The 19,125-nt window shown below is 53.1% G+C and overlaps 1 protein-coding gene across 11 annotated transcripts in view; it reads right to left on the reverse strand.

The window, feature by feature from the left end:
- Nucleotides 1-19,125, reverse strand: part of B3GNTL1 (UDP-GlcNAc:betaGal beta-1,3-N-acetylglucosaminyltransferase like 1) — a 107,596-nt gene that overhangs the window by 23,646 nt on the left and 64,825 nt on the right. For all 11 annotated transcript variants that reach the window (XR_014238823.1, XM_082374255.1, XM_082374259.1 and 8 more), the window contains one exon: nt 3,856-3,951. Coding sequence is in view for 10 of the 11 variants with exons in the window: in XM_082374255.1 (XP_082230381.1) it covers nt 3,856-3,951 (96 nt within the window). In the remaining variant the exon portion in view is untranslated. The remainder of the gene's footprint in view (nt 1-3,855; nt 3,952-19,125) is intronic.

Raw genomic sequence — 19,125 nt, forward strand, 5'->3', positions numbered from 1 at the left:
TGTGTGGTGATGGGGTCACGGGTCATTTGCGTAGTTTTTCCTTTTTCTAATTTTCTGCATTTTCAGAGGCACCTTTCAAGAGCACGTTGTGACTCTGCGCTTTATAGATTTAGGAAGGAGAGAAAATGTCCTCTCTTCTCATGACCAAGAGGACCTCAACCGCAGAGACAAGTGAGAATTTAGCCAGAGGCGGGTGGCTGGGGCGTGGAGGGCACCCCCACCCCCGATTCACAGAGCCTGGGCACCGCCAACCGGCTGCAAACAGCGACAGAGGCCGCGATGGGGTGCAGAGGTGACGTCGAGGAAGACGGGGTGCTGAGCCCCAGTCCCCCGTGGAGATGGGGGCCTGGGCAGACCGGGGGGGTCACCCCAAGCCCTGGGGCCTCTGGGGTGTGAGAACGCGGTTGGATGGGTAGGCGCCCTCAGAGATGTGGTGAAAGGGGATTAGGACCCTGTGGGACAAAAGGAAACAAAGAAGGAGAGACACACCCTCCTCCCCTCCCTGCCCTCAACACCCGCTGCACTTCCCTGGGGTGACAGAGGGGGCGACCCTGAGGTAGGAATCCCATGAACCGCGGCTATACAAAGCCCGTGTGAGAAGAAACAGAAAACAAACACTTCCGTGGACAGAAATTCACCCCAAATAACAACAACAACAAAAACCATGAAGGAGAAAAAAACCCTGTGAATAACCCTCCAAGTGAAATCACACGTCCTCCACAAGGCTTGAGAATGAGGAGACCCGTCTTGAATCAGAAATTCAATAACTAACAAAGCTGGACCCCTGCAAAAAGGAGGACAGACATGAGAAGGGGAGGAGGAGGAGGATTAGCCTGGGCTGGGGAGGCCAGGGCGGCGTGACTGCACGTGGGCTTCCCTGGGGGGTGAAACTGTTGTGTAACATCAGATGGTGGTGATGGTTGTGCATCCCTGTGAATTTGCTAAAATTCACTGAACTGCACATTTTAGTAGTTGAATCGTATGTATGTGAATTATACCCCAATAAACCTTTTAAATAGAAGAGGGTTGACTGAACTCAAAAAAGAAATAGAAGAAAAAGACAAAAATTATATGAGAAACGAAGACTAAATTAAAAAGTCCTCCAGGGAAAACAGATCTGAATAAAAATTTAATAAGGGACACTGAAGAAATGTAGGAAAATAAACAAGAAAATGAAAATTAAATAACAAAATAAGTAACGAGGGTTAAGAGAAAGTTGTTGAAATGGAAGACAGTCAAAGAAAATCTAGCCAATGTATAATGAGTCTTTGAAACAGAAAATCACAACAATGGCAGACAGCTGAAACTTAAAACTATAACCCAAACAAGAGATAAAAGCAGACCTGGTTCCACACATCGGAACCAGGTCCCCATTAAGACCAATCCCAGTGAAACCATGAGTCTTTTAACAAGGGAGGAATTCTCAGAGCCTCCAGGAAAAGGTCAAGCACCTTACAAAGCCGAGCGAATCGAAGGAGCGTCGGGCAAAGCAAGGCAACAGGGAGCTGTGTTGTCAAGACATGCAAGGGAAGGTGTGACTCAGGGTTTTATGTCCAGCCCATACCTCCTTCACATGTCCAGAACCACAGTCTGAATGTGCAGGAACTCAAGGAACGCGGAGGCCCGGACAGCCTGACGTGTGAGGCTGAGTCCAGGGACACAGACGGGCGGCTGGGGACTCAGCACGCGGGGCTGCCTTCTGACAAGAGCGGAAATCACGCAACAAAATAGGAGGAGAAAGGAATGAGGGAACAGGGTGATCTCCTGGCTGCTGTTCAGGCAACAGGTGGGAGTCAGAATACTTCCAAAAACCGAAAAAAAAAAGCCAACCAGGAAAGGTTTAAGCAGAGCACTTGGGACCAAGGGCATTTAAAGAGAGATAAATACAGAGATGACAAAATACAAACCTTCTTTGATACCAAGAGAGGTTTTTAATGCACAAGAGAAGGTGCCGATTTCTGGCTCTGGGTGGCTGAGTGGCCAACCTCTACGGCATCTGTGAGCCCCATGCCCAGAGTGGGAAGCCCCGGGGCGGGGAGATAAAACGCACAAAACAGGGGTGGAAGCCCCAGCCTCGCTGCTCTAACGTCCTCAGGATAGAATCTGGGACGAACACAAGTGGGAGCGAGAGGAAATCCCAGAACGCTGAGACCCAGGGTGGGAGAAAATGCCCACAAGCAAGTATCTGACCAAGCGCACCAACGACTCAACAGTAAGAAGACACCCCACTGAAAACTGGGCAAAAGATTTGGACGCTTCATAAAATAACATACAAGTAGCCAATCGGCGCATGAAAAATTGCTCAACGTCATAAGTCATCTCAGAAATGCAAATTAAAATACAACAAGAAACTACAGAACTGCAATCAGAATGGCTAAAATGCAAAGGAGCCTGGGGTACACCCTCTGGAGAGGGGGGGACAGCTCATAACTCCCACAGCGACTCCGAGCCTGGGGATCCTTCCAACAGATGCAAAAGCACTTCTGCCAAGTGTCTGCTGTGCTGGGTGGCAGCTCTTCTGAGCAACCACGACCCCCCTCCAGGCCGTTCCCCCCTCCAGGACTTTCTCACCCAGGCCAGACCGGCCCTCAGAAGAGCCCTGTTCTGAACCAACAAACACCATTTTTGTCAAGTTCCTTTTTGTTTAAGGGCCTGAAACGGTTGCCTCCTGGGGACATCCAGACCCCTCAGCTGGATGCTGAGGGCGCCAGATGGCGCCTTCCTCCAAATCTCCGACTCCCCTCCCCCACCTTGCCTCTGCGAGTGCATTTTCCCAATTTAAAGCCTGTGCACCTTGCAGGTTCCAGCTCATGGCCGCCGTGTCCACGACCGCTCAGCCACCCTCACCCCCGAGTCTCGCCACCCTCCTGCTCTGCGTCCTTTAGCACCTCGACTGTCCCGGCTGCTTCGGTTCCCTGCCCTTCTCTCCATGGGCAACAACTGCAGCCTCTTGGACATGGAGAATCAGCTGAGGACCAGTCCCCAAACCTCAGTCCAGCCCTCAGGGCACTATGCTCCCCTCGAGCCCCTGGTCTGTAAATGTGAGACCAGCACTGCTCCTGGAGGGCACGTCTGGGCGGCCATGAGGGACCGTCCGGCCAGGGTCCAGGGCAGGGGGCAGTGGGGGAGCCAGCCTCTCCCTCCAAAATGAGACTGTGTGCGTGACGGGCAGGGGGGCGGGCAAGGAATGCCGGGTAGGGTCAGGGAGGGGGTTGGCTCCAAGCCAAGGCTCCACGTGGCCCCTGTGCAGTCAGTGAAGGTCCCCCCCGAAGCGGAGAGGAGAGTCAGAGCAGGCAGGACCGTGGCCAAGGTCCTGGGGCAGACGGTGAGCCTGGGCCTGAGTTATCCCCACCTTCCGGCCTGATGGGCCTTAACATGCCTGGCCCACCCCTTCCACCACGAGTACCAAAACTCGCGATCTCAAAGCCAATTTAAGGGGAGGGGGGGGTAAGGGAAAATAAACTAACCCTAAGATTTACCTTCTGGTCGGTGTCGGAGCGCTTACTCTTAAGACTGTCGGGGTGGGAGGGGAGCAGGTCAGCGTCGCGTCCCCATTTCTGGGCCGGAGCCCAGAGACTAGCGTGCCGGGCGGGTGTGAGCCAGGAGCGGACGCCCAGCGCCCACAGCCTTCACACAGAAATCCCCTGCTTCCCGCACAACACAGGCCGAGCGGTGCCCCGGCCGCGCCCTGGGAGGCTCAGCACGCGAGGCTCGGGAAGCAGGAAGTGCTGCGAAGGCCCTCATAGGGGGACGGCGGCCCGGCCCAGCCCAGCCCGGCCCAGCCCGGCCCAGCCCGGCCCGGCCCAGCCCAGCCCAGCCCGGCCCAGAGGAGGAATCCACGGGGCCCGCACTTACCCGCCCGCCCTCGTCAAATGGGCCCACGTGCGAGAACCAGGCTCGGGAGCAGAACCAGGTGGGCATGATCACGGTGGGGCCATTGGAGGTGAACACCTGGAAGCAATCAGTGTGGACACAGTTAACAGAGAAGAACGGCTCACCACACAGCCCACAGGTTATTTCCCACAAAGTCGCTCAGAAAGTGACAAGCAAACGTGCACAGCCCTTCCCTGTCGGGACAAAGGTTCAAGGGGCTTTAGAGCCAGGTCAGTGGTGTCCAGCTCCCAAGGCTGACAGACGGGCTCAAGCTCCCCCACCAGGTCCCGTTCTGCGGCTGACGCTCACCACCCAGGTTCTCGGGGGGCGTGCTCTAATCACTGGTTGAGCGAGCCGACGAAAACAAGCATCTAAAATGAAGAGGGGTGACAAGGCATTGCACGGCCACCACGTGGGGGTCTGTTCACCACGTCCAGCACGATTGGTGGACAGCTGGGCTTGAGGGCTCTGCAGTCTTACTTTATTTCTACTATGTTATAAAATCTGTGCTTGCACCATTGACTCTGTGAGAACCTGGCGGACGTTCGGTCCGTCCTGGACCCGAATCACTGACAGTGAGAGGCTGTGAGCGCGCTGCGGGGACAGGGAGCCAGAGGCCGGAAGCTGAGCTGGAACAGAGCAGGATGGACAGACCCACATCCCTCTGTGCCTGGGATGTTTCTTCCATATTTGGACGTGGCTTGTGAACGTCCAGCAGCAAACGGTCACTCAGGACAGGTCGCCCCTCGCATGCAGCCCACACCCGCCAAGCTCGCTCAGCCCTGAGCAAGCATCTCTTCAGCACTTTTGCTTCAAGATGATTCCACCACCAGCTCACTCAGCGCCCCAAGTGGCTTCTGCGTCTGAGCCACAGGTGTGACCTGAGCTGGAGTTTTGCTGTGAGCGGTGCAAACTCGATCACACCGGTCACTGGGCTTTTTTGAAGCCGGGGAACATTAATGAGGGTGAGGTCCAAACATTTATCACCATTTTACACAAAACAAAGCTGGGCTGTAGTGGTTACACAAATATGTACACATGTGCTAAAACTCACAAAACTGTACACCAAAAAGGAAAAGAGTTCGTTTTACTTTAATTTTTCTTAAACATTTTTTATTTAAATGGTTTTTCCAGGCTTAATGATGCCTCGGAGGGGACGTCTGTGTAAAAAAAATCAGAGGCACACACATTCCTAACCACACAGATACATATAGACACACGCACAGACACACACAGAGACACATGGACACACAGACACACACACACAGAGCAGCCGGCCACCTCTCCAGGCCGTCACACTGTCCAACGTGAAGACTGACCAGAGGAGACAGGGCTGCCAAGGGGATACCAGCTTTGCAGCTGCCTCTATGCGCCAGGGCCTCCAGAGCAGTGAGCCCCGAAGGGCCCCCCAGAAGTCCCCGCCTCTCGACTTCTCTGCTCGCTCTAGAGCCTCACTGACCACAAATGTGGGGAAACACATTTGTGGAATTTTCTCTCTGGCAATACAGGGAAGAAACGAGGCTGGAGTGGTGACGAGGACGTTGGTGATTGACGTGGGTGCTGCTCGAAGGCACAATGGGGTCCCTCACACCCCTCCGTGAGGTTAGGAAGTGGAGCAGCTACTTATGTGCGGGTTCCGAGTTTTCAATGTGGTTTCCAGCAAGACAGAACTTGTGAGGGTCTTAACAACCCTTCTAGAAGTTTGCCAGTCATCAGTTCTAGTCACCATTTAAACTGAATTATGTGCACGTGAACGAATCCCATGTTTTAACCTGGTGTGTGAAGTGTAGCGTGTAGGGGGCCCAGCGGGCAGTGAGTCCCTCGGCCGCCCTCTGTACACAGGTGCTGCTGTCTGTCCCCTCGAGGCTGCCACTGGGTCCCCCTTCCTCATCCTGTGGCAGAGCAGGGGGCCCAGGTCCTGTCCAGACTGGCCACCGACTAGCTGGCCGGGGGACGCCGTGGGGCCCTCGGGAGAAAGTGGCCTAGGCTTAATGAGCGTATCCCGCCTCTAAAATCCCAGAGACTCATTACAAGAAATCTTGACCAAAACTGTCTTAGAAGAAAACCAACCTTTCTTCCACGAATGGCCCGTTTGGGTCGCTCACTGCACTCACATCACGTGTCCAAGTGGCCAGGGCAGACCTCCTGTCCCCCACATGTGAAACATGGCCAGGCCCCAGCGTCGGGCAGGTCAGCAGGACTCCAGGGCCAGTTCCCTGGCATGGTCACGATTCTGCCTCCACTGCCCCACAGGCTCAGGCCAGTCCAGGCAGCCCACCGAGGGGCCGAGAGTGGCTCCTGGCTTCTCTGGGATTTGCCCTGCCGGCAGCCACTACCCCTGGCCTGGGCCACGGAGGTTCTGCCAACAACAACTAGAGACCAGAACACAGGGCTCTCTCCCTTGACACTCGGGGGGCATGAAGGATCTGGGCACCAGGCTCCCTTTCCTCCCCTCGGCTGCACTGCCCACGCTGACGTCTGGGTCAGGGTCCGAGGCAGGGAGGGAGAAGGACGGCAGCCCCCAGGAGGGAAGGGGTCCCCAGGGAGCTCCAAACACCCTGCCTCTCTTGGCCCCAGGCTCCGGGCACAGAGCCTTCAACCCCGACAAGCCCCTTGCACACGCATACACACAGACACACACACCCCACTCCCACTGCCCTGGGCAGGCGGCCCTGAGGGCTAGCCCACCACCTGCTAGAGGGACGTGCGGGAATTGATGACCCCGGGTACTTAAGTCGGCTCACTTCCACTCTGATCAGGGGCACAGGGCAGGGGATGCCCACACCCTCCTCAGCCCAGCACACGAGCTCCCACACCCAGCGGCGCTGCAGCCTCAGAGGGCGGGGGCGGCTCGGGCAAAGCCCCCGGAGGAGGTCTGAGGTCCCCACGCGGGGCTGGCTACAGCCACCCCCACCCCCACCCACACCTGCGAGCACGGGCACCACGTCTGGCCGCGTTGACTTTGTCACGTGACCACCGTGTGCTCCTACCACCCACTGATTCTAACGACCGACACACACTCTCAGCCCCCAGGCCTCCGAGCAGACTGTTTGGTTAATACACACGGGCTCGGCTCACCTGTGAGGCTTCATTCTGCCGGCGCTGCTGAGATGGACACCACGGATGGTGGCTCACGCCACAGCTCAGGGTCTGGTCTGGTGGGGCCTCTTCCTAGCCTGCAGGCGGCCTTCTTCCCATGTCCCCACGCGGCAGCGAGAGCTCCAGCGTCTGTGCTACTCAGCTCATCACGGGGCCCCACCCTCACGGCCTCAGCTGACCCTAGTGACTCTCAAAGGCCCCGCCTCCCAATCCCATCACATTGTGGGGTCAGGGCTTCGATACAGGAATGGGGGACACAGACACTCAGCGACTTCCAGCTTTGCTCCGCCCTGACCCCCAGCGTTAGGTGCTCCAGAGCCCTGCTCCAGGGACCCTCCCACCCAGCAGCCCATCAGCACTGACCACTCATTCCTAATTGCCCCCAAGCTCCAGACCACAGAACTGGCTGCCCACTGACATCTCCTCTTGGCTGTGTAGAGGGCGACTCAAATGACTTTCTTACAGCTTTGTTGACTATGATTGACATGCAATACACGGTACATATTTAAAGTTTGATGAACGTGACCAGCGTACAAACCCCTGAACCAGCCCCCTCCCCGCTTCCTCGTGCCCCTGTCCGTCCCCCTTGGCGAGCTCCCTGTCTCCCTCCCCAGGCAATTGCTGATTTGCTTTTTTTTTTTTTTTTGGCCGAGTGGCTTGCAGGATCTTAGTTCCCCAACCAGGGATCGAACCCAGGCCCTTGGCAGTGAGAGTGCGCAGTCCTAACCGCTGGACCACCAGGAAATTCCCTGATTTGCTTTCTATCACCAATAAGTTAGCTTGCATTTTCCAGAATTTCACATAAATAGAGTCGCGCGGTAGTGCCCTCTTCTGGTTTCTCACACAGTACCACCTGTTCGCTCAAAACTACAGCTGTTTTTCCATTCGCCTATTAGTGGATGCAGGCTGCTCCCAGTTTGTGCTGTGGGCATCTGTGTGTAAGTCTCTGGGTGGAGAGGCTTCCATTTCTCTCAGGTAGACACCCAGGAGGGGGTGGCTGGATGATAAGGCAGTTGTATGGTGAGCTTTAAAAAAAAATTGCTAAATTGTTCTCCATAGTGGTTGGATCATTTGCATTCCCACCAGCAGTGTGTGAGATCCCATTGCTCCACTTCCTCACAAACACTTGGGATGGCCAGCCTTTACACTCTAGACGTGCTAATAGGTGTGCTGTGGTATCTCATTGTGGACTTAACATTTTTCTAATGGTTAATGATGCTGAACTAATTTACCATCCAAATACCTTATTTGATGAAGCATCTATTCAAATCATTGGCCCATTTTTTATTGGGATGTTTGTTTTCTTATCACTGAGTCTTGAGAGTCCTACAGAGGTCTGGGCACAAGTCCTTTATCAGATATTATTTGTAAATATTTTCTCCCATTCCCCTGGCCTGTCTTTTCATTTTCTTAACAATGTCTTTCGGGACTTCCCTGGTGGCACAGTGGTTAAGAATCCGCCTGCCAACACAGGGGACATAGGTTCAAGCCCTGCTCCGGGAAGATCCCACATGCCATGGAGCAACTAAGCCCATGTGCCACAACTACTGAGCGTGCGCTCTAGAGCCCACGAGCCACAACTACTGAGCCCGCATGCCACAACTACTGAAGCCTGTGCACCTAGAGCCCGTGCTCCGCAACAAGAGAAGCCACCGCAATGAGAAGCCCACACACTGCAACAAAGAGTAGGCCCTGCTCTCCACAACTAGAGAAAGCTTGCGTGCAGCAGCAAAGACCCAATGCAGCCAAAAATAAATAATTAATTAAAAAACAAAACAAAACAAAAAAATGTCTTTCAAAGAAGTTTGTAATTTTTTTTTGATAGGTAAGAAGTGAATTTAGAGAGAAACACACTCCACAGACAGAGTGTGGGCCACCTCAGAAGGTGAGAAAGGCACCAGGGTGTGGGGTTGTCAGTTTTTATAGGGGTGGGTAATTTCCTAGGCTAATGAGTGGGAGGAGTATTCCAGCTTTTTTGGGAAGGGGCGGGGATTTCCAGGAATTGGGCCACTGCCCACTTTTTGATCCTTATGGTCCGTCTTGGAACTGTCATGGCCCCTGTGGGTGTGTCATTTACCTGGCTGATGTGTTACAGTGAGTGTATACTGAGGTTCAAGGTCTAGTGGAAGTCAACTTCTTGGCCATCTTGGACCCATTTGGTTCTAATCAGTTTATGTCATGTCCTTGGGCTATGTCATTATTTCAAAGGTTGTGTCCTGCCCCCTTCTCTCCTGTTTCATTCCCCACTCAGAGATTTTACTCCCATATTCTTTATGGAAAGCAGAAGGGTGATGGTAAGAAGTTTGTAATGTTGATGAAGTCCAATTTATCCATTTTTTTCTCTTATGAATTGTGATTTTGGTATCTTATCTGAGAACTTTTTTGCCTAACCCAAGGTTGCAAAGATATTTTTCTGTCTCCTTCTAGAAGTTTTATAGTTTTAAGTTCTACATTTAGTTCTAGGATCCATTTTGAGTTAACTTTCATGTATGGTGTGAGGTTTTAAGGTTCAATTTTATTGCATAAAGGTATCCAAGTTTTTCATCTGTTCAGAGATTATGCTCTTTCTCCACTGAACTGCATTTGCACTTTTATAAAAAAATCGGTTGTCTGTGTCCACACGGGTCAGTTCTGGACTCTAGTCTGTTTCTTTGATCTATTTGTCTATCTTTACGCCAACACATATTGTCTGGATTAGCCCTGAAGTCAGGCAGTGTTGGTCCTCTAGCTTTGTTCTTTTTCAGATGAACTTTGGCTATTCTAAAGCCTTTGTATGTCCAACAAATTTTAGAATGAGTCTGTCAATTTCTATTTAAAAAAAACCCTGCTGTGATATCGACTGGGACCATGATGAACATAGAGAGCAGCCTGGGAGGATGGACATCTCAACACTGAGTCCTCTAACCCATGAGCACCGTGTATCTCCCATTCACTTAGGTTTTATTTCATTTCTTGCAGTAATTGTACTAGTTTTCTGTGGTTGCTGTCACAAACTACCACAAACTCAGTGACTTAAAACAATAGTAGTTTATTTTCGTACAGTCTGGAGGGCAGAAGTTCTAAATGAGTCTCGCAGTGTGAAACTGGGGTGTCAGCAGGCCCTCCTCCATTCAGAGGCAGGGGGACCATCGTTCCTCGCCTGGTCCAGCTTCTGGAGGCTGCCAGCATCCCTCGCCCTCCCTGGTTCACAGTCCCTCTCCTGTCTTCACAGCCAGCAGCTTGGTGCCTCCTCGTCTTTCTGGGTCAAATCTCCTTTGCCCCCTCTTATAAGGACACTTAGGACAGCATTTAGGTCCCACCTGGATAACCCAGGACAATCTCCCTGTCTCAAAGTCCTCAATCACATCTGCAAAGACCCTTTTTCCATTTAAGGTAACATTTCCAGTGCGCCCACCCCCACCCCCGATGTTTGCAAATGTTTTTGGTGGTTACACCTGGGTGGGGTGGGGGGATGGGAGGAGTACGCCTGGTATCTAATTGGGAAGAGAAATGAAATTTTAACTGTGATGAAACACACTACATCCTCAAGACGCTACAATTAAAAAGACTGACAACACCAAGTGAAAATCGTACACACTGCAGGAGGGACGGCGAGACAGAACCACTTTGCAAAGCAGCTGAGCAGATGCTCAGACCCTCCGCACGACCAGCCACTCCGCTCCTGGGCACACGCCGCACAAAACTTGTCCACAAATGTTCCAAGCAGCTTTTTGCGCAACAGACAAAAACTGTTTGAACCCAAACGTTCATCAACAACGCGTGGCCGGACACTGAGGTGCAGCCGCAGTGGACGTGCCCCAGCAAGTAGATAAGCTGCTGATATGCGCCCCAGCAAATAGATAAGCTGCTGATATGCACGCAACTCAGGTGAGCGTCAGGCAAGAGCAGCCACCACAATTGCATTTGCGTGGAATCCTAAAAATGTGAATTCTAGTCACTGGCGACAGAGATCAGGTCAGTGGTGCCTGCGGCTGAGGTGCAAAGACACAAACTTTAATAATCTTTAACAAAATCTTTGCTGCCGCCAAGGAAGCTGCCAGCACGAGTGTCCCGAAGCCATCAGTGCAGTTCTGAGACGCGTGACTCCCAGCATCCCAGCATCTGGGTGCTTGGGGGGCGGCGCGGGGCGTCCTGGAGGGTCCAGGCCTATCGCCGACAAATGCCACAGAAGGGCCCCTGAGGCCCTCTGAACCCAGCATTTTCTAGCAAATACAAAACATCAGTCCCAAGAAACGTGCTCCATAACTTCCCCTGACTGTCAGAAAAAAGCTGATTTCACACTGTTATTTGGAAACCATTACAAAGCAAAACTGAGCTTCCTGTTTTCAATGCTTACTTGCCAAAACTCCAGATGTGTTTTCTGGCGAGTGACTCTGCAGCTGCACACCTGATTTCCAGCTGTTTCCCCCGGTTGTGGGACTGACCAGAGAAAACAGACCCAGTCCCCAGGCACACAGGCGCATGAAATGAGGCTGTGAGTGTAAAATGCACATCAGATTTTGAAGACTTAGTATGAAAAAAAGAACGTAAAATATCTCGTTGATATTTTCACATTGATCACATGTTGAAAGGATAATAGTCTGTATATATTAGATTAAATAAAATATTATTATAATTAAATTCATCTGCTTTTTTTACTTTTATAGTGTTAACTATTAAAAATTTTAAAATTATATTTTGGCTTGCATTTGTGGCTCGTGTCATATTTCTTTTTTTTTTTAATTCAAGTATAGTTGATCCACAATGTTGTGTCAATTTCTGCTGTATCACGTCATATTTCTAAGTATCTGTCCCCAAACAATTCAATCTGTTCTTTAGTGGTACAGACCCATGAAGCAGGAGGAAATGCACAGAAATGGCAAAGGCTAGTTCAGACAACAGGCGGCTCCGGCGAGAAGGAAGGGGTTTAGTCAGCGAAGAGCCAGGCCTTCACCAGAACTGGCTGAGGGTCAGGCCTTGGGTGGGTGTGGACTCCGTGAGCACAAGCCCTCCCTCCTGCGCTGCTTACTGCTTTGTCAGGACCGCCAATACTTGGAAATTAAAACAACGTACTTCTAAATTCCCATGGGTCGAAGAGAAAAAAACACAAGAAACTTAGAAAAGATTTTAGGCCAAAAAGAAAGGAACAACACATCAAAATCGTGGAATGCAGCCAGAACAATATTTAGAGAAAATTTTATAGTTTGAAATGCTTATATTAGAAAAGAAGGTCTCAAACCAATGATCTAAGCTTCCACCTTAAAAGAGGAAAAGAGCAAAGTAAACTCAAAGTAAACAGAAGAAAGGACATAATAGATACAAGAGCAGAAATCCATGAAATCGAAAATGAACAATCAAGAATAACCAAAAGCTTATTCTTCAAAAAAAAAAAAAACACCCAATAATATTGACAAATCTCTAACTTACATATGATCAAAATAAAAGATAAAAGACACAAATGATCAGTATGAGGAATGAAAGAACCTAAGTCACTGTAAAACCTACAGACATTAATAGCATAGTAAAGGAACAGCATTAAGTTTATGCCAATAAATTCAATGACCAGATAAAACAGACAAATTCTCAGCTGCTCCAGCCAAGCAGACCAGGTGCCAGATCTGGGGGAAAGGCACCACAGATACCCCCAGCCCTGGTCCCCAGCCCACCGCAAGCCCAAGAGACTCACCTTCCCACTTAATCCACAAACCGTGACAAGTTGTTCTAAGCCGTAAGTTTGGAGTCGCTCGTTAAGCAGCAGTACATAAGTAGAACCAACGTAAGTGTGTGTTGGGTGGCCTAAGTGGTGGAAATACCACGACCAGAAGGTAAGAGAAGTTAGAAATGCCACAGGCAGCCCTGCCCTGTCTGGGGCTGGTGTGGAGGGAGGGGAGGAAGAGGGTCACCCCCAGAGCTGGGTAGTGGGGCAGAGCACTCAGGGCCGGAGTCCTCTGTAGCTGCCGTTGGGCACCCCCTACGTCCCCAGAAAGGACACGGGGCTGGAGGTGCCTAAGGCCCCACGAACCCCACATCCAGAACAAGGGCTCCCGCGGAGCAGCTGTCAGCCGAGCAGCAAAGGTTTGGGCCTGTTTCCTCCAGTTCTGTGGCTGAGCCATCATAGCAGCGGGACCTGGAGAGCCCTCCACGGGTCAGGCGTGTTGTTCGCAGGCTGCACGCTGGCCCCAAAGGGACAGTCCCCGAGGCCCAGAGCAGGCCTCCCCCGTCCTGCCAGCTCCGGCGCCCGCGTGCTCATCGGTCACTTTGCTGTTTTCTCCGTAGCGTCTCTCCCCACAAGGAGGGGCCTGTGCACCTTCTCATCTGACCTTCAGACTGAACCCAGGGGAACCTCCACGTCCTGGAAACGTTTTCCACTTTCAGTTCCAGCGTTGGGCTGATGGAAGGAATCATTCGAAGTTCCAGAGAGATTTGCCAGCAGCTCTTTCAGAAAAGGCACCAAGGCTTCCAGCATGTGAATATTCAACAGCTGTTGAGGACGCTGTCGGGAAGTGTTCTCACGTGTGGTTAGTTCAAGGAACCCAAGTGTCAGGCCTACACAGATGCACACTTGGTAAAATAAATGTTTGTTACGAGACAGCACGCTGGCCTGCGATGGTCCACCATCCCGTAGGCCCTGGCAGGAAAGGCCCCAGAAGGGCACTCAGGGTGTCTGAATCACTGAACTTTCTGGAAGTATTGCAGGACAGAGGATCACGGGCTCGGGCACCCCTTTACTCACAAGCCATCACACGAGAACTGGTTACACATGGCCCAGGGAAGCTGTCGGATTCATCAACCCTTCTCGCCCACGCTTATGCATCATCATTTTATTTCACTGAGTCGTTCCAGCACCAGGAACCAGGCCCCCCTGCTCTTTCTGAATCTATGGAGGAAATGGACGGAGGGTAGATTTAATGCTTTAGTATGATACTCTTCTCTGGAAGAAAAAGATGACTGCCAGGATTTGGAATCTTGCTCCCAAATGAATTGAATAATACACATTAATAATATTTCAGATAGACCTTAAAATCCCAAATCCTAATCAGAGAGAACAGGAAGAGAAGGCCCACGACCATTCCCGGATATGCAGTCAGTGTGTCCCCCGGGGACTAAAGCACTAAAAAGTAACTTACTAAGTGGGATTAAGCAAGAAAACACTACAGCCTACAACGGGCAGGCTACAGCATTGGGCACAATTTTTAAAATACTTTGGGGACTTCCCTGGTGGCACAGTGGTTAAGACTCTCAATGCAGGGGGCCCGGGTTCAATCCCTGGTCAGGGAAATAGATGCCACACGCATGCTGCAACTAAGAGTTCACATGCCACAACTAAGGAGTCAGCGAGCCGCAACTAAGGAGCTGGAGAGCCACAATTAAAGAGCCCACGAGCCACAACTAAGGAGCCCGCCTGCCGCAACTAAGACCTGGTGCAACCAAATAAAGAAAGAAAAGAAGAAAAATAAAACAAAATAGAATACTTTGAGTAGAAAATCAATACTGGCTTGACATAAAAGTCAAGTCTGAGAACGAAATGCAGAACACTCAGGCTCCCCCCTAAAATGAGAGAGAAACCAAGGGTTTACAGCAGGTTTAGAAGCAGCTTCACGTCCCGAGAACCGCACATGGTGCCGTGTCGACCACGACACCCCACGTGTCCTCACACCTCTCCGCGCTCCGCAGCCTCTCGGCCTCATGATGTCCCCCCAAGGGGTGAGGGCTCTGCCAGCACCCACCTGGGGGCTGCATGTCATCCATCCTGCATGGATGGCACAGAGCACAGGCGTGCCAGCCACACAGGCGATGCAGGACGGGGACGCCTTGGCCAAGAGCTCCACGCGGGCAGTTCTGCCCACAGGACGCTGGGCTGCAGGGCCAGCGTTTTAGTTCACACGCATCCACACTCATCCCATGTGGATGGAGCCCGATTTACATTTGGTAAATGTAAAATCCTGGTTCCAGAAGCATCTGCTGAGCCACTTATGACGTTGACGCAGCCGGTGGTGGAGGAAAGGTTTTGGCGGCTTGACTGGTTTTCACTGGCAGGTGAGGGTCTGGCCTGGCGACCTGCAGGCACACACCGCCCAGGCCAGCTGCTGACCTGCCCAGGTGGTGGGACCTGAGGGGGTGCTCACAGCTGGTTCAAGCTGCTGCAGAACAACCCCTTCATTTTGCTCCCAACTTGGGGGCGGGTTTGGGACGGGCAGCACCCACGTGGCTCCCTCGCCTGCGGAGCGGCCGGTGTCGGCCCTGAGAACCGCCTCTCGGGTCTCCTGGGGCCCAGTGCTGCTGTCCAGGCCTGGCGGTCCAGCCCACGTCTGGGCCAGGCGGCGCCTCTGGCCTAGGGCCCATCCCTTCTTCGTGTCGGAAGCTCCAAGTCACCCCACGAGGCGGCTGGTGTGCCCAGCACCACCCGAACTCCTAGCTGTTTGCACTTCCATGGCTGGGTGGGGCGTGTCTGTCTTGTTTTCCCCTCTGACCACGGTGCCCAGCGGTGTCCCACTCGCCACAGGGCTCAGCAAGTGTCCAGTGGGTGATCGGGTGAGCGCCAGGAGCGGGACCCACCCGAGGGAATCAGGCCTGTGCATGTGCTCTGCTCACACGCGTGTAGGTACACATGGCCGCGAGCGTCCACCGTGATGCGAAAGCAGTGGGTGGACACTCTGTGAGGGGCTGACTGCACCAAGAGAGCCCCGAGTGCACGGGCAGAGGTGGACGCAGTGTCCTGGGCAGGATGCACACACTCGTTTCAACTGGAGTCCCCAGGGAGGGGCAGCCCGGTGCCTCTCAGTTGTGCCTCGCCATCCCACCCTTGGCTCCGCGGGCCCTTGGCCCCCAGAGACCACGTGACGAGGCCACGAGGAGTCAAGAGGTCCCACAGACCTCTCCAGGTCAGACTCAGCTGTGGGATGCTAGAGGTCAGAGGTCAGAGCATCGCACACCGACCCACCCGTAGGGGTGGGAGGCCTGGGAGAGTCTCCGGGCCAGCCAGAGGGGCAGGGTCCGCAGGGGGACGTGGCCTGCACCAAGGCTGTGAAAAGGCCCTAAATCGGGGGACGACGGGCAGCAGCTGAGTAAGAGGGCGGCAGCCAGGACCCCCAGGCGCCCGTTGCCCGTGTGTATGAGAGGAAGGAGGGGCCCGGCGAGGGGACGGCAGCACTGCCACACCTCCTGCCTCTCCCGGCTCTGCCTGTAGGGGCCCCACTTGTGCCGGCCGGGCCCTCAGCGGGAGGATGCTGGGGGACGTGGGCCATGGGGCAGCAGCAGGCCTCCGCTGCCCTGCAGACCACAGGCTGTCGCCACCCTACACCGGCACCACCAGGAGGTTCCGCGCTGCTCTGACGGCCGCCCCTCCTCAGCCTGATGGCTCACGTGTCGACCGCATTCTTGGGTGGACTTGACGTGGGCACAACCCAGCACCTGAAACAGCTCTTTAACTTGGCCGACACCAGGGATCCTGCGGCAGCAGTAGGCGCACTGAGCCCGGTGGACCCCGACTCCCAGCCTCCTCGTAACGGGTGCCAAGGGCGCTGCTCTCCCTGAAGGCGGCTCAGTGCTTAGCGCCCCTGTGGCCCAGCTGGCTGCCAGCCACCCAACACTGAGTCAATGATAACGATTAAAAGACAATGTCAGGAAAAGCCCTCCTGTCATTATTTGTGCAAATTATTAAACTAACTCCAGGGAAAAATTATCCTTTTCATTACACTAAGCTCAAGCTGCACCCACCCTTGGGGAACTGCCCTCAGGGGGACAGGAGCCCCTCCTCTAGAAATGCCAGGGTTACACCATGTCCCTGGGGGCGGCAAAGCTGGCGAACCTCTGACATGGGGGAACAGAAGTGCCATCCCTCCAGCTGGGTGTGTGGGTCATGGTCCAGCATCCCCGTGGAGCCGCCTGGGGCTGGCCTTGGGCCGGCTCCTTCCCTGCCCTGTCTGCTTCCCCCACCTCCTTCCGGTCTTGAGCTCTGCTTTGGGGAACCCAACCCAAGTCATCCCTGTGTGTTACAGGCAGGAGAGGATGGGCGGGGGCACAGGGGGCTTAGCAATGACCAGGAGCGGTGGAGGGAGGATAGAGAGACGTGTCTGTTCCAGGGGTGCTGCTGGCAGAGGTGGGGCACCCACACCCTGGGCGCTGGGGCCGCAGAGGGTGGTGGGTGTCAAAGATGGTGACTTTGCCCTGGACATGGTGAGCTTGAGGGGGAGGTCACCCCCAGCAAGGACCTGGACAGTGGGCTCCACCCCGAGTCCTGGGCAATCTCCTTAACTTCCCCCGCTGTTTCCTCATAACAGTACTGACCTCAGGGAGGTCGGGGGCTGCACAGTCAATAGGCGTGAGGCATCTGGAAAAATCACGGGCTCACGCTGCTTGATGGGCATGACCCGGACCTCCCCAATCACAGAATCGAGGTGGGCAGTCCCATGGCCCCCATCTGCCCTCTCCGACGGTCCACACCCACCCTCCGCTCACCTCCCACCATCCTCAGAACAAGAAGTGCCCAGGCTGGGGCCGCTGCCCCTGCCCGCACCACCTCACCCCACGTCCAGGTTTCATCTGTCGGGTCAGCTGTGGCCCTCCTCCCAACCTTTAGGAGCAGTTGGGCTGCGTGGTTACAAACAGGCCACATCCCGCTGCCCTCTCTGCGGTCCTGGTGGTCCTGCCCCGCCACCTCCCATCTGTCCTCCAACCACACTACAGGCTTTTGGGAGAAGAGGAGGGAGAGGGTGATGGGCTGCGTCAGGACTCCTCCTCTGGGACCCCTCCTCTGGGACCCCTCCTCTAGGACTTGTTGTTGCATAAGGATCTTCTTGGCTCTGTGCTTTGATCTCCAAATTCCCTCTTCAACCTCCCTTTGGGGGAGGGGAGGTGGGTGGGGGGAGGAGGAAGGTTTTTTCTGAACGTGCAACAAAGCCTCCCTTGGAGCCAGCTTCGCAGGGCAGTCTCCCCCGCAGTGACATGGAGAGTTCCTTAACCCCCAATTTACACAGAATCATTTCAGATTATACATAGTTGCCGAGAGCAGAACACCTATAATTTTTCGGAGCTGCTCCTTCCCAGACATTTGTTAAAGCTTCATACTTTCTCGGTCTTACTGACTCCCCACCTCACCCCACCTCCCACCCCAATCCTATTTGAACAAGACAGAACAGTTTCCAAAGCATTTCGTAATGTTTTTCTCACTCTAAAAAGAACAAAGAGAGGGGCCTCCGTCCCCACCCGCCACTCCCAGGGCACCTCTCGGCCTTCACGCCTCTTGCTGAGCTTCGCTGGGGCTGCACACCCCGAGGGGCTCACTGTTTCTCAGGCTGCACTTGCCTCCCCTCACTCTCACCTCCTTCCCATGAACTGGCATCTCCTCCAATACACATCTCACCCCGAATGATCCTTAACCACACCTGGGGACATTTTGGCTCCAATCACAGCTCCAACAGAAAGGGCCCCAGACCTCCTCACCCTGGCCTGGCTGTGCCCTTGGTCCTGCTGAAGGTCATCTGACTCAGAGCCCCAGCACCCTGTGCGGAGACAGTCACCGTGCCGGGGACTCAGACCCATTCGTGCTCCAGCAGGGGCAGCAGGAGGCCTCTCCAGCTCTCCGCTTCCTCTCTTCCTTCTCCGGTCAAGACTCAGAGAAATCAAATGCAATTCTTAAGCAAGAAGTTTTTATGATGAACTCCCCAGGACTGGAGGTTTTTAAAAAATCAATTAAATGTAGAATTAAACCAGAAAAGCAATATTAAAAAACCTTCCCTAATGAGAGAATGTCCAGAAGACACATTCATGATTGTTTTCTTTAAAATATTTACCCTAAATCATTAAACATTTTTTCTTTTAAAGAAATACATATTTGATTCAAGTAGTATAAAATATAACGAACGATCCCCCAGAAGTTAGTTACTGAGAAAAAGAAATACATGGGGTTTTGCACATCAGGGATAGGAGAAGGGAAGTGAACATTCTGGACCCCGCACACTTGGACTTGAATACACATTTTCCCAAAGAAGATATACAAATGGCCAATAAGCACACAAAAAGATGCTCAACATCACTAATCATTAGGGAAATGCCAACCAAAACCATGAAATACCACCTCACACCTGTGAGAATGGCTACTATCAAAAATAAACAAACAAAACCAAAAGCAAAACCAGAAAACAGTAAGTATTGACAAGGATGTAGAGAAATTAG

The sequence above is a fragment of the Balaenoptera borealis genome, assembly GCF_965194805.1.
Source record: "Balaenoptera borealis genome assembly, chromosome: 20".
Classification (NCBI taxonomy): domain Eukaryota; kingdom Metazoa; phylum Chordata; class Mammalia; order Artiodactyla; family Balaenopteridae; genus Balaenoptera; species Balaenoptera borealis.